The 13,457-nt window shown below is 34.9% G+C and overlaps 1 protein-coding gene across 1 annotated transcript; it reads left to right on the top strand.

The window, feature by feature from the left end:
- The first annotated feature begins 10,502 nt into the window (after positions 1-10,502).
- Positions 10,503-12,889, top strand: LOC145067249 (ethylene-responsive transcription factor RAP2-7-like). Its single transcript, XM_079014432.1, has 8 exons — positions 10,503-11,241; positions 11,342-11,367; positions 11,474-11,504; positions 11,609-11,696; positions 11,782-11,923; positions 12,011-12,144; positions 12,261-12,362; positions 12,472-12,889. Exons 1-8 carry the CDS (start codon positions 10,697-10,699, stop codon positions 12,685-12,687), a joined length of 1,284 nt encoding a protein of 427 aa, XP_078870558.1. The 5' UTR covers positions 10,503-10,696; the 3' UTR covers positions 12,688-12,889.
- Positions 12,890-13,457: the final 568 nt, after the last annotated feature.

Raw genomic sequence — 13,457 nt, forward strand, 5'->3', positions numbered from 1 at the left:
TATAGAAATCATTAATGTCACCACATTATCAAATGAAAAAATAAATCCTTGTTTGTACAAACCATGAAAGGAAATAATATTTCTCGCCATTTCAGATGAGTAACAACATTTATTCAAATCTAATCTTAACCCACTACTTAACAACAAAGAATAAAATCCAATCTTGGTGACAGGTGAAACTTTCTTATTCCCCATGATCAAGTTTATCTTCCCATGCTCCATATTCTCACTTCTTCTTAGTCATTGAAAATAAGAACATATGTGAATACCACAACCTGTATCAAGGACCCAAGAATTATAATATGGTGAGTTATTAGACAATATAGTGTAAATACATGCATGGTTAGGTTTCACTTTCCCACCCTTAACATCTTGCAAGTACTTTGGGCAGTTTCGCTTCCAGTGCGCCTTTTCATGGCAATAGAAGCATTCAACCTCTTTAGGGTTGGCAGAAGGAGTAACTGAACCACCTTTGGTTCTACTTGAAGAAGAGCCATCAAGAGACTTTCCCTTGGTACCCTTCGAAGGGCTCTTCCTCTTCTTCCCTTTACCTTGCCCGATAGCTAGAATAGGGGCGGTGGTAGGAGTAGGAGTGGTAACAACCGATTTACCTTTAAGACCACTTTCGACAGTGTTCAGAAGTCCTTGAAGTTTGCTAAGTGTAACCTCCTCCTTGTTCATGTGATAGGTCATTCAGAATTGATCATAACAAGAAATTAAGGAGTGCAATATGATGTCAATTTCCAACTCCTCGGGAAAGTTCACATTCAACTTCAGCAGACGGTCCACAAACCTTTGCATTTTTTGCATGTGGCCCGTGATGGGTTCACCATATTTCATTCGTGTTGTTATCATGGAGGAGATTATTTCATATCGCTCTTGATGAGCACTCTGATGGTATCTTTCCATCTGATCCTAGTGCATCTCAAATGGATAAAAGTCCTCATAGGACTTTTGGAGCTCGGCTGTCATCGTGGCCAGCATGATACATGCCACTTTAGTGGCATCTCTCTCATGAGTCCTGAAGTCAGCGATCTCCTCGGGAGTAGCAGAAGACTCATCAAGTTCCTTCAGCTCATTGTCAAGGACATATTCCTTGTCCTCATAGCGAGTGACCATCCTTATGTTCCTAATCCAATCATTGAAATTAGTCCTATCAAAGATGACTCTCCCACAAAGGTTCATGAGAGAGAAGGATCCGGTAGGGTTTGGGCCAGAAGCAGCATTGTTGGAAGACATCTGAAAAAGAAGAAAGACAAGTTTTATATTAGATATAAAGACAGTCCGTAATAAGACACCCAAATGTAATATTAAGGATAGGACCCAACACAATATTTTATAACTTAGAAGAGAGATGCCGTTTATAGGCAACAACCTTATACCCCCCTTATAGACCGGCTTCGTGAATGAGGCCTACTAACGGTAAAACAACTTGATCTTATATATATATATATATATATATATATATATATATATATATATATATATATATATATACTAACGGTAAAACGACTTGATCTTATATATATAAACACATATAGTACTTGAAATTTTGATAATAACCATTGTAAATGGATTAGTATAATCATTACCACATCAAAAACAGGTTTTATCAGTCCAAAATAGTTTAGGGTAATGATTCTAGTCAATTTCCAGCAGCAAAACTCGAAAAACTGCACTTTGGGCCTCCTACTCGTCGAGTGCACGAACCTACTCGAAGAGTAGGATGAATATATGCATGGACTCGTTGAGTACCCCCATGGACTCGGCGAGTTCACTCAGCATAATGCATAATTTTCGATTTTCTTCAACAATTTGCATCAAGTATCAAGAAAACAAGCCTAGTCTCTGATACCACTGAAGGTTTTTGAGCATTCTAACACTCCTATGGTGTACATGCAACCCTAGAAACCTTGGATCTATGTTTTACTAAGATACATGCAAATTTGATTTTTCCAAGGTTCTTAACCTAACTAGCATGACATGGGGAACTTGAAACATAAAAGCTAGTAGAAGAACATACCTTTCTTGTTGCTTGGATTCCTTAAGAACTTTGTGAGCCTAGCACCCCAAATGTGATGCCTCAAATGTTTCACACAAGACCACAACTCTTGGAATAACTTTGAGATAAGTACACTATCACTCCAAATTGGCTAGCCCTCCTTGTTCTAGTCTTAGTGCCGATTTTGCTAGCTTATGGGGTGTTTATATAGTGTGTCACAAATAGGGTTACATCATGTAAACCCTAATTGACATGGATTTTCATTTCCTCCATGATCTATGGGTTTTAACCTCCATGGAGCACCCAATGCGTTTTAGCCCAATTCAATAAACCATGGATCATTAGCCCACTATATAAGAATGGATGATTTACATAATCAACCCCGTATATTTAATTAGTCTCTTTTTTATCACAAAATTAATTCCAAATTAATTCTTGATCAATACTAATTAAATAATACGATTTCATATTAATATATTATAACTTAAAATATATTAACAAATCATAATTGTCCTTCTTCTCATTTTGTCCATCCAATTATCATGATGCCATGCAACCCAAATGGACCATGCCAACCGGGTGAAGTACATGCCATAAATAGTTATGGACTTAGACACATTATCCAACAGTCAATTCATGTAACCTAAGAATAGTCATGGCACCAGGGCGATTCACCCAACCGGGAAATAGATATCGCTGAACATCCCGTCCAGGGTCTTGACATTCTTTTTGTCATGCAAAACTGCGGAGACTCAAATGTATTCTCAGATACATTCTCCACATGTAAGGATCAAGAAGCATTCTCAATCAATTTGCTACTATCTATGAACCTGCTGAAGTGATCAAGAAGCATCAAACATATGTAATTATCACGGAAGAAATTTAAAGCTGATCGTGTTGATCTTGAAGAACCAATACAAGTAGCCTCTATGCCCAGTGTGTATTAAAAGTCAAATTTTGAAGGAATTCCAATTACTAAAGATGAAGTTATTCCTTAAGAATATTCATATGTACATCTTGTAGTCAAGTCATGAAGAGATCGAGGAAAGAGCTCTAAGTCAAGATCAAGAAAGACTGAAAAGAAAAGAAAGCTATAAACCAATGGGGAGATTGTTAGAACATAAATTTGTGGTTTATACTTTGCTTCTCAAGGCTTTTAGAGTTCTTGGTTTAGGACCGAAATCACTATGATCTTGATGGTACTTGGACCGAAATCACCATGTGATTTCGGTGGGCATAATGATGTTTTCGGTTGGGTTGAGATTTAGTAATTAAGTATTAGTATATAATATATTATTTTCAGTTGTGAAGAGAGTTAGTCATTCGGTTTTATCAGAGAGAGATTTAGAGAGCATTAACAGTTAGAGAGAAATCGTTTGATCTTATGTACCAGACTATTAATCAATAATAGTGTGCATTGAAGATTCGTGTTTGTGTTCTTGATTAGTATTTCTTGTTTTGTGTTTATCACTTGATTAGGATTACGCACTAATCTTGTGTTTTAGATTGATACCTAGATCGGGTTTTTACAGAATTAGCTCCACTTGCGAAACGAGCTACTTTAATGCCAACAGATGCCCCACCTATTCATACAGGGGTGTAAGGGGAGAAAAGGGAAGTGTTGGAATAAGCATGGGTTCAAAAGCCAATATTGGAGGAAGTGGTTCTTTGAAAGGTGATGAAGATGCTAAAGTAGTTGGGAAATTCATGTCTACTCAAATTCCCATTCCATTGCCCAAGATTTCATCTACAATTACTTCAATAACAACAACAGCAAAGCCCTTAACGAAAGGTGTTGTAATTGGTTCTACAGTTGGAGGTTCAAGTTCTTCGAAGCCACCTCCATCGACAAAAGAAATGAAAAAAAAAAAGAAAGGCATTTCCATAGAATCTACTGCTAAAGAAAAGAAAGCTGCTGTTGAGAAAGAAATGGAGAAACAAAGGCAAATTCAAAGCAATCTTCGACAAAGTGCTAATGATCCTCCTAGTATGGAAAAGGGTGATCCTTCAAAACACTATTGCTATGAAAATATTGAAGCATTAGTTGTTACTGGGGAAATGCATGACTTCGAGAAGATACCCAAAAAGTTATGCTACAGAGAATACTAATTTTAATCAGTTAGATTTCCCTATCAACAAGATGATGTTTATGGTTGAACAATATCAAATTGCTGATAAGTTTGAAGACAAAGAAGAGTTCAAACGCTTGAAGATTCATTTTCATGATGTTCTCGGAATAAGGGAAGAAGAAATTTGGTCACTGGCCAAGATAGTTCGAGATCTCAATATTTCCAAAGATGTTCTATTCGAGGGAACGTTGCATAATTATCGCTTGCATGTTGTCAGAGCAAACAACATAGTTTTCGACTTTTCTGTTGCTGACTTCCCTTTGATGAATCCACATGACTTGATTTGTGTTAAAAGAATTTTGAAGGCAACTAATGTTTCAAAGCTTCAGTTAACAAGCAAATAAGATTTTCTAATTGGATTTGCTCACATCAAGTTGTTCATAGACAATTTCTATGAATATCTTGCTTTAACTGATGTCGAATTAGCTTTGGCTGTTGGTAAACAAATCACTGTGCCTCCATCAGTGTTGAAGAGCCAAGCTAGTTTGAAGAGCTATGAAGATGGCGAGATATGTTAGAAGCCTCTTGGGATTGTATTCGTAGGAAAGAACAAGAAAGGGAAAACAACAAAGTTCTTGTTTCAAGTCTGTGATGTTGAGAGATATACCACTTCTCATTATAGCAACCTTATTGTTTGAATGAATAGTTGTGAAAATAACAATGAAGGTGATAAAGTTGAAATTCGCAAAGTGGTGAACTGGTATGCTGAGATTCGAAGGGTGATACATCAAGCTGCTTTGATGTTGATGACTTAGTTTCGCCACTTCTCACAAAGGGGGAGAATGTTGAGGTCGAAAGATGTTGTAAGGTGTCGAATTTTGTCTAGGTCATATTTAGTATCGAAATATGTTTGTATGTTTGTTTATTATAAGGGCATTTAGTTTCGAAGCTTAAGTGTCTTAGGGGCTGTTTGACAGGATCTGAATTTTTAAGATCTGAATTTTTAAGAGGTCTGAATTTCTAAGAGGGTCTGAATTTTTAAGATCTGAATTTTGAATTGTTGTTTGGTTGGAACCTCTGAATTACAGTGCTGAATTATAAAAATGACCGTTTTACCCTTTTGTATTATTTTTGCTAAATTCAATGTTTTTGTTTATAAAATAACCAAATCAACTTCTTGAATAATTATGTAGAAAAAATAAAAAATCCAAATTAAATAAATCAAAATTAAACATCAATCCAAATCAAACTTAAATGTATGAATAATTAATTATTAATTTATGTACAAATCTATAATTTTATCTAGTCATGCATCTAAATACATACAAACAGAAACTCTTCGCAAGTGGAATTCCATTCCATTCCAACGCCAATTCATTCTCATTACCCCCTTCAATTCTAACATTGGGAAAATATGTTCTCTTCCTTTTCTCCCATTTCTGTAACCAGTGAAACCACACCTTAAAAACATATGTGATGAAATCCGTCAAACTGGAAACATGATCTTAAACCATCATCTTACCCATTAATCACTAATCATAACACAAGTTTTTTCAAAAAAAAATACCCAAATGAACAAACAGCCCATAACAAATGAATTCAGCAAATGAACTCAATTTCAACAAATTAATTCAATTTCAGCTATACATCCACATATATCAACAAAAATATATCAATAAAAAGGAACAAATTAGAACAAAGAGCACATTTTCAACAATATTGCTCAACAAATAAACACAAAGATGAACTAGTGCTCCAGTTACAAATGTCAAACCTCCATTCAACAAATAAACACATAAATGAAGGGAGGAAGAGATTCACAAAATTCGCGCTACAAGTTGCAAATCACAGTTACACAAAGGTTGCAATATCTATAACACAGAGAAATCGAGCAAATTACCTTCGATTCAAGCAAACATACTTAAGATTCTGCATAACTCAATTCGTTATTTGAACAAATCAGAAACAAATAACATAAGATGATTTCGATTTTTGATTTTCAGGTTGGGGAGCAGCAAGGAAATCGATTTTCAGAAGAAGGAAGAAAGAAGAATAGCAAAGAAATCGATTTTAAGAAGAAGAAACACATACCCGATTTCGTTTTTGAACAAATCAGGAACAAATAACATAAGATGATTTCGATTTTTGATTTTCAGGTTTGGGAGCAGCAAGGAAATCAATTTTCAGGAGAAGGAAGATAGAAGAATAGCAAAGAAATCAAATTCAAAAAGAAGAAACACATACCTGAAGTCGATGCGGGAGGACGTGTGACGGCAGCGGCGGCGTTCCAGGGAGAAGCATCGTCGACGGGGAAGGGTAAAGGCCTCGTCAGATCCTTGCTGGTGAAGAGAACCAGAGCGATTGGGAGTGGGAGTAGATGCGAAGGAAGAAAAGACGGAAGAGAATTGTCCGATCGTTATAAGGGAAAAATAGGTAGGCGGCTTGTTTTTTTATTTTTCAGATCTTGTTCAACATCTGAAAAAATAAGAGGCAATTATAATTTTAAGAGGTAAAAAATAAGATGCAAACAAACAATCTGAATCTGAATTTTTAAGACATTGCCTCTTAATTTTTCAATTAAGAGATAAACAAACGGGGCCTTAGTCCCTTATATTTTTTGTACGCTTTCTTTATCCCTATATATGGAATGAATACTAGAGTTAGAGAGGAGCATTTGCATTCGACTTGTACTCTCTAATATTTCTTTTTATTTTCTAGAAAGCGTAATAGAGTCAAACAGATTATATTTAGATCTTGTGTTCATAATTCTTACTCAAGTCTGATCTCGTATTACAAACTTGATTAAATTGTAACTACAAAAATGAGATCTACGAAGCACTTGCCGGCCAATAACACACAACATGTCATATGCAATGCCTAATCAAATAACAAATGTTGGTATCATGAATTGCATAATTCAATCTTCATGAGAGAGTTGTGTGGAATCGATCTTTGTGGGTCAATTTTTACTTAAGATTATGCAACGGTTTGAATACGGCATAAAAAAGGAAATACTCGTTTGAACTGTATAGATTATAGTGGAGATAAAAATAATACCAAAGACATAGGAATTTGTATTTATTTTTTGTTTCATGAGAGCTTACATGAAACTGTGATAAGGACTACTACTTTATATGTCTTGTCATCGTCTAAGAAGTAGGTATCTATTCTTAAATTTTTAAAAATTTAATTATTAGGGAAAGAAAAAACATCATAAATGGTCCCTGTGTTTTCTCAGATTCTGAAGTTTAGTCCTCGTGGTTTAAAAATCTCATAAATGGTCCCTGTGCTTTCAAAACTTTTGACAGATGGTCCTTATTGTTAACTCCGTTAACTTTTGTCCGTTAAGTGAGGGACATTTTTGTCATTTCACACCACATGGACCATTTATGATCTTTTCAGTTATTTTTTTAAAAAAGAAAAAACTAAATATAATTATTTAATATATAAAATCTCTCTTTGTCTCTCTCTCTCTCTCTCTCTCTCAGAACACATATATAGACATTAAAACCAATACTCTCTCTCTCTCTCTCTCTCTCTCTCACACACACACATAACACATATACAGACATTAAAACCAATACTTTCTTTCTCTCTCTCTCTCTCTCTCTCACAGCTAGTTGATCTACATCACCACTGAATTCCTACAAATCAAGGAAAGAACCCTTTACAGATTATTACAAGAAATCACAAACTGCAAGAGAAAGTGTCATGCACTGAAGAACTTACTTGTAACTTGTTAAGAGTTTGGTTTGAGCTTGTTTTTCTGGACAGAAAATGGAGTCTTAGGTGTGAGACTAGATTGAGAAGAGAGTTTTTCCATCACAAGCTTTGCAAAGTCAGTAACTCTGGGATCAGGGGCACTAGACATAATGAAGCATATATCAACAATACTTTGTGCAGTTACGGTGCCTTCACCAGGGCCATGTTTCCAGCATAGTAAATAAGTGCATACGCACTTCTCAAGTTTATGCTCTTTGCAACAAACCTATCCAGTGGATAACAGCAAACTATGAACAAAATGGGAAGAACAATTTCTTGCCTAAATAAACAAATCAGAACTAGTAATATGCTTTTTCGAATCTATCTATCTACTGATATGAATTCGGAAGTTGTGGTGATTGGTGAGTGATTTCTTATACAGAAGCTTCTTCTTCTAGTTAGTTTTATTCAGATTAAGTAAGAAGAGAGTTCAATTTGGGACAAGAAGGCTACGGATGAGTAATGGAACGAGAGAATTTTAACGTCTCAGTATGATTTATGTCAGATAAAGGTATCGAAATTGGATGAAGATGATACTGAAATGATTAGTGAGAATAGAATGCGATTGTCTACTTGTTCGAGCAGGTGATCGAAAACTGTGTATTTGCCCTAAATTATAGGTAAGATACATACACCATCAACAATGGCGTCGAAGTATTGAATTGATCCATCGACTTTATAAGTAGCACACACCGTCATGCCTTCGATCACTGTGGAGCACTCGTTCTCCTCGACCGGCACGGACACCGGACGAAATCGACGGAGAAATTCTTCCAGTTCATCGTGTTTGGAGAAATTACCCATAGAGAATACCTCATCAGCGTCACCTAACTTGAAATCCTTGAACTTGACGCGCAGTCGCTTTCCATTTTCGAGAACGACACCAGAGGTGTACCACGCATCGTCGTTCTTCGATTGGTAGTCAAGGTTGTAGCTTACCTTTCCGTTGCCGGAAAGTATTGGTTTAATGTATGTATATGTGTTCTATGAGAGAGAGAGAGAGAGAGAGAGAGAGAGAGAGAGATTTTATATATTAAATAATTATATTTAGTTTTTTCTTTTTAAAAAAATAAATAACTGAAAAGATCATAAATGGTCCCTGTGGTGTGAAATAACCAAAATGCTCCTCACTTAACGGACAAAAGTTAACGGAGTTAGCAATCAGGACCATCTATCAAAAGTTTTGAAAGCACAGGAACCATTTATGAGATTTTTAAACTACGGGGATTAAACTTCAGAATCTGAGAAAACACAGGGACCATTTATGATGTTTTTTCTTAGGGAAATTATTGTAAAATGTACATATTTGTTTCGATTTTGTGGCCTAAATTTCATTATTTTAGTATGGATTTATGAGTTATTATTTATAATTTTTTTAGAAAATTTCTAACAAATAACACTAGTTAAAAAGAGTAGAACTATCGCATAATTCTGATATACATAGTTTTATATTTTTATTTATAATAAAGTTTCATTAATAATAAAATTTCCCTATAATCTTATATCATCGACCCAAAAAGATAGTAACGGAAATGTGTCTTGTTCCATTACAATTCACCTGAAAAATTAGTCTTCTACATATTTTTACCAGAATGATTATCGAAACCAAAGGCAAAAAATCATTATTATTGTCATCCAAAAAATGAAAATCCTTCATGTTTTTTCCAACGTCTTTCTGATCCTACTAAAGAATAAGCACATCTTTGTGGATGGGTGTTGGTTAGATGAGACCTTCTCTAGTCTAAATACAGTTACAATGCCTAAATTGATGAAGAACATCGGCAAATACCATACAAGACCTCTAACTCCGGTTGTTGATGGGAATCACACTCAAACACATGTATTCTTCAAATTGCATTTGTTGGTTTATGGCACTCAAGCAGGAACAATATACATTTTCTATTAATTATAAATAATAGTATTTGATACAGTTTATATACACCTACTTGCAAGTGGCAACTTTTGATTTACATTCCGTTTCATTTAATGAACCAAGATGTAAAATATAGATATCAACAAGGTAGAATTTAATCATTATTAATTATAAATAATAAATATTGGTAATGAAATTAATAAAAAACACATAAAAATGTTATACAACAAAAAAAAATTGAATATTGTTTAGAAACCTTAGGTGTACAAAAGAAATGAATGTGTAGTAACCAAAATAGAATACCGCATATTGATTTAAGTTATTCCCGACTATAAAATCTAATCGATTTCTGTTTCTTCTTCTTTCTTTGCCTACCCCTTTCAATTTTAATTGATTTCTGTTTCTTCTTCTTTCTTTGCCTACCCCTTTCAATTTTAATTGATGAAATCCTTCAATTAATTGTATCCTACCCATCATATCGTTATGTTACTATTGTTCAATCGGCTTCACACGATTTTGATTATTAAAACATGAAAATCAGTGTTCAAATATAAATATAAAAGTCATTATTAATGGATACGATTTTGAAATTTGGAATCACTCAGCCTCGTACAATTATTTCCACATGATTTTGAGTTTGAATCCAAGAGGAAATGTTATAAAACCATGTAAAATACATTAAAAAGATGATAACATCTATCTTTATTATTTATTAAAAGAAAATAACCGGAAACCCGTATTACCGGTCGCCGAAGGTTGATCGGTTGTTCGGTCTTAAATCAGGAGTGGCACTGCATGTTCCCCTATTCATACGTCCAATCTCTCTCTCTCTCTCCAGTTGTGTCAAGTACTTATCTCTGGTTACTGTTTAGGTAAATCAATAACTCGTTGTGCGGCTGTTGTTGATTTCTCCGGTAACTTCCGGTGAAGTAGCTTGACTTATCGTAAAATCACTTAAAATCAAGCTAATTAATATTTGAAACTGTAGTGATGTTGGATCTTAATCTGAGCATTGTTCACGAAGACTTGGTGACGGATTTTCGAGGGGATGTGGAGGAATCAGCCACTTCAAATTCATCGGTAGTGAATGCAGAAGGTTGTAATTCCAGTAATGTCGTTGATGGCGGCGACGAAGACTCCGTTTCTGCTATCGGCGATGAAGACAGCTTTCATTGCTTCAATTTTGACATCTTAAAGGTTGGGGACACTGGTGCTCTGCTCAGCAACAGTAACGATGAGGATCGAACAAGTCAGACTCAGGCTCAGACCCGGTCCGAGTTCGTGACTCGGTCACTTTTTCCGATGAGTCATGGCGGAGGAAGTTTCAATCAAGGGAAGCAGGTGAATTCCTTGTTGTTATTCCCTAATAATAACGAACTGCAAGAGATGAGATCGATACCAGTACAACAACAGAAGCCGACTATACAACAAAGTCAAGTGGGGAAGAAGAGTAGGAGGGGGCCTAGGTCTAGAAGCTCACAATACAGAGGAGTTACCTTCTATAGAAGAACTGGTAGATGGGAATCGCATATCTGGTTAGTTCCTGAGTTTGATTTTATCTTTTTTAATTGTTTTTGACATTTCTGTACGTAGCTTTCCTTCTAAATTATTCCTGTACCAATGTGTTTGATGTAGGGATTGCGGGAAACAAGTCTATTTAGGTAATAAGGATTAATTGATTGGCCACCTAATTCTTTCCCCTTTTAGTAACAAATATTTGCTTGTTCTTCTTCAAACATCTGACAATTTTGATATTTGTTTCTTTAGGAGGATTTGACACTGCTCATTCTGCAGCTAGGTATACAATCTGATGTTAATTTTCACATCTTTCTTGTAACCTTTTCTCGTTAAACTCTTCAAGCTTAGCAACGGAGTTTAATTGTTGATTGTTGTGATATCCAGAGCCTATGATCGAGCCGCTATCAAATTTAGGGGTGTTGATGCCGACATAAATTTCAATCTATGTGATTATGAGGAAGACATGAATCAGGTTTTCATCACAATTCATAATCTAGTCGATTCAATTCAACAATCAACCTCTTTGTTTTTACTTTGTTCTTGTTGTATTATTATAGCAGATCAAGAATCTTTCCAAAGAAGAATTCGTGCACTTACTAAGGCGCCATAGCAATGGGTTTTCAAGGGGAAACTCAAAGTACCGAGGCTTGACCATCAACAAATTTGGAAAAGGGGAGACTTTTTCTGCAACTCATTTTGGTAAATCTCACAGATTTATATTTATATACTCCGTATATTTTTTTTAAAATTTCAACGACACTCAACTTTCTGTGTAATATGATGCAGGAAACGATCACAATCTGGATTTAAACTTGGGAATCTCAACTCCTACGAGTCTTGGAAAGACTTCAACTAGGAATGGAAACTTAGATCATATGCAACAGCTGAATCATGGCTTACATGACATTAGAAGATTACAGGTAATAATTTCACTCCACAAAACAAAGCAAAAATGTTTTTCATTCCAACGGAATGCACAATTCCTTAATTCCATCATAAAAAAAAAAAAAAAAAACACTTAACCTTCATATAACAGACAGATAACGGAGCTACAAAGACACTTAAAGGTCTACCAATGATTTCTGACCGTCGTCCACCATGGTCAGCCATGCATCCTACCTTCTTACCTAACCACGAGGTTAATTAATTATCTTTGATTTAAATTTTTAGTTTCATATGAATTGTGTTTTTACAGTTGTTATAATTAATTTAAGATATTTATAAAATTAAAGTTGAATTATTTTCAGGTTGGAACAAGAAACCGCGGAATGATTAATGGAGGGTGTTTTCAGGGACCCACCAACTGGGCATGGCAATTGCATGGTCAGAATCAAATCCCAACCACATTTTTGACTGCAGCATCATCAGGATTCCCAGCTCCGGCAGCCACAAACTCTTTGGATTACTACTACCAGATAAGGCCGCCGCCATCCCCGCCACCAGCACCACCACCTACCCCATAATTTCCGGTGATTCTTTTGACATTTTGGATTGTTTTCATTTCAGTTTCCACATACATACACATCACCAAATAAATATCTAGCTTCTTTCAGTTTTGGATTCTTTGCCATGTGCCAGGTATTTGTGTTAGTTGTATGCTATGCAGTAAAAGTTGTACATAAGCTTTTTTTAAATAAAGAGGATGCGATCATCCGTTTTGCCACATTTTGCTTGTTTATTTATTTGGCCAATGGATAACTCGAAAGGTCAAGTTGAAGGTTAATTGGACAGGGATTTGCCACGACTGTTCTTTTTAATTTATGAATGAATTATATTATTGGTCCATTAATATAATTAAATTTTGCAATTTTACTCCCCATTTTTGTTTTTATTTGATGTTCTAGTATGGTTTTTGGTCCATTTTTAAAATAAAATTACTATTTTTTTTGCTAACTATGACTGTCATTTTTGTAATTTTGCTCCTAAATATATATCATTTTATCTGGAATACTGATAAAAGAAATTATAGAAAACCTCAAATAAGACCAAAATTGCATAAGAGGATATTTTTGGACCAAAATTGAAAAACCAGCTATAGCCAGGTACCAAAAATGTCATAGTTTTTTTTATTTCTAGCGTAAATGACAAGGATACATGTTTCATGTGAAGGTTTATTTTGGATCGTATGTTTAAAATGTATATTTAAGTGTTTATAAGTTAAAGTTTAGTTGTTAACGGGGATAACATATAAAATGAAAAACAATTTTTAATTGATTTTAATATTCACATGCAA

The sequence above is a fragment of the Lactuca serriola genome, chromosome 8 (genome assembly GCF_051521515.1).
Source record: "Lactuca serriola cultivar US96UC23 chromosome 8, Lser_US96UC23_V15, whole genome shotgun sequence".
Lineage (NCBI taxonomy): Eukaryota > Viridiplantae > Streptophyta > Magnoliopsida > Asterales > Asteraceae > Lactuca > Lactuca serriola.

Coding starts and splice junctions, on each gene's coding strand:
- LOC145067249 (XM_079014432.1), top strand. CDS start 10,697: ATGTTGGATCTTAATCTGAGCATTGTTCACGAAGACTTGGTGACGGAT. Junction 11,242..11,341: donor AGATGGGAATCGCATATCTG/GTTAGTTCCTGA, acceptor TGTTTGATGTAG/GGATTGCGGGAAACAAGTCT. Junction 11,505..11,608: donor ACTGCTCATTCTGCAGCTAG/GTATACAATCTG, acceptor TGTGATATCCAG/AGCCTATGATCGAGCCGCTA.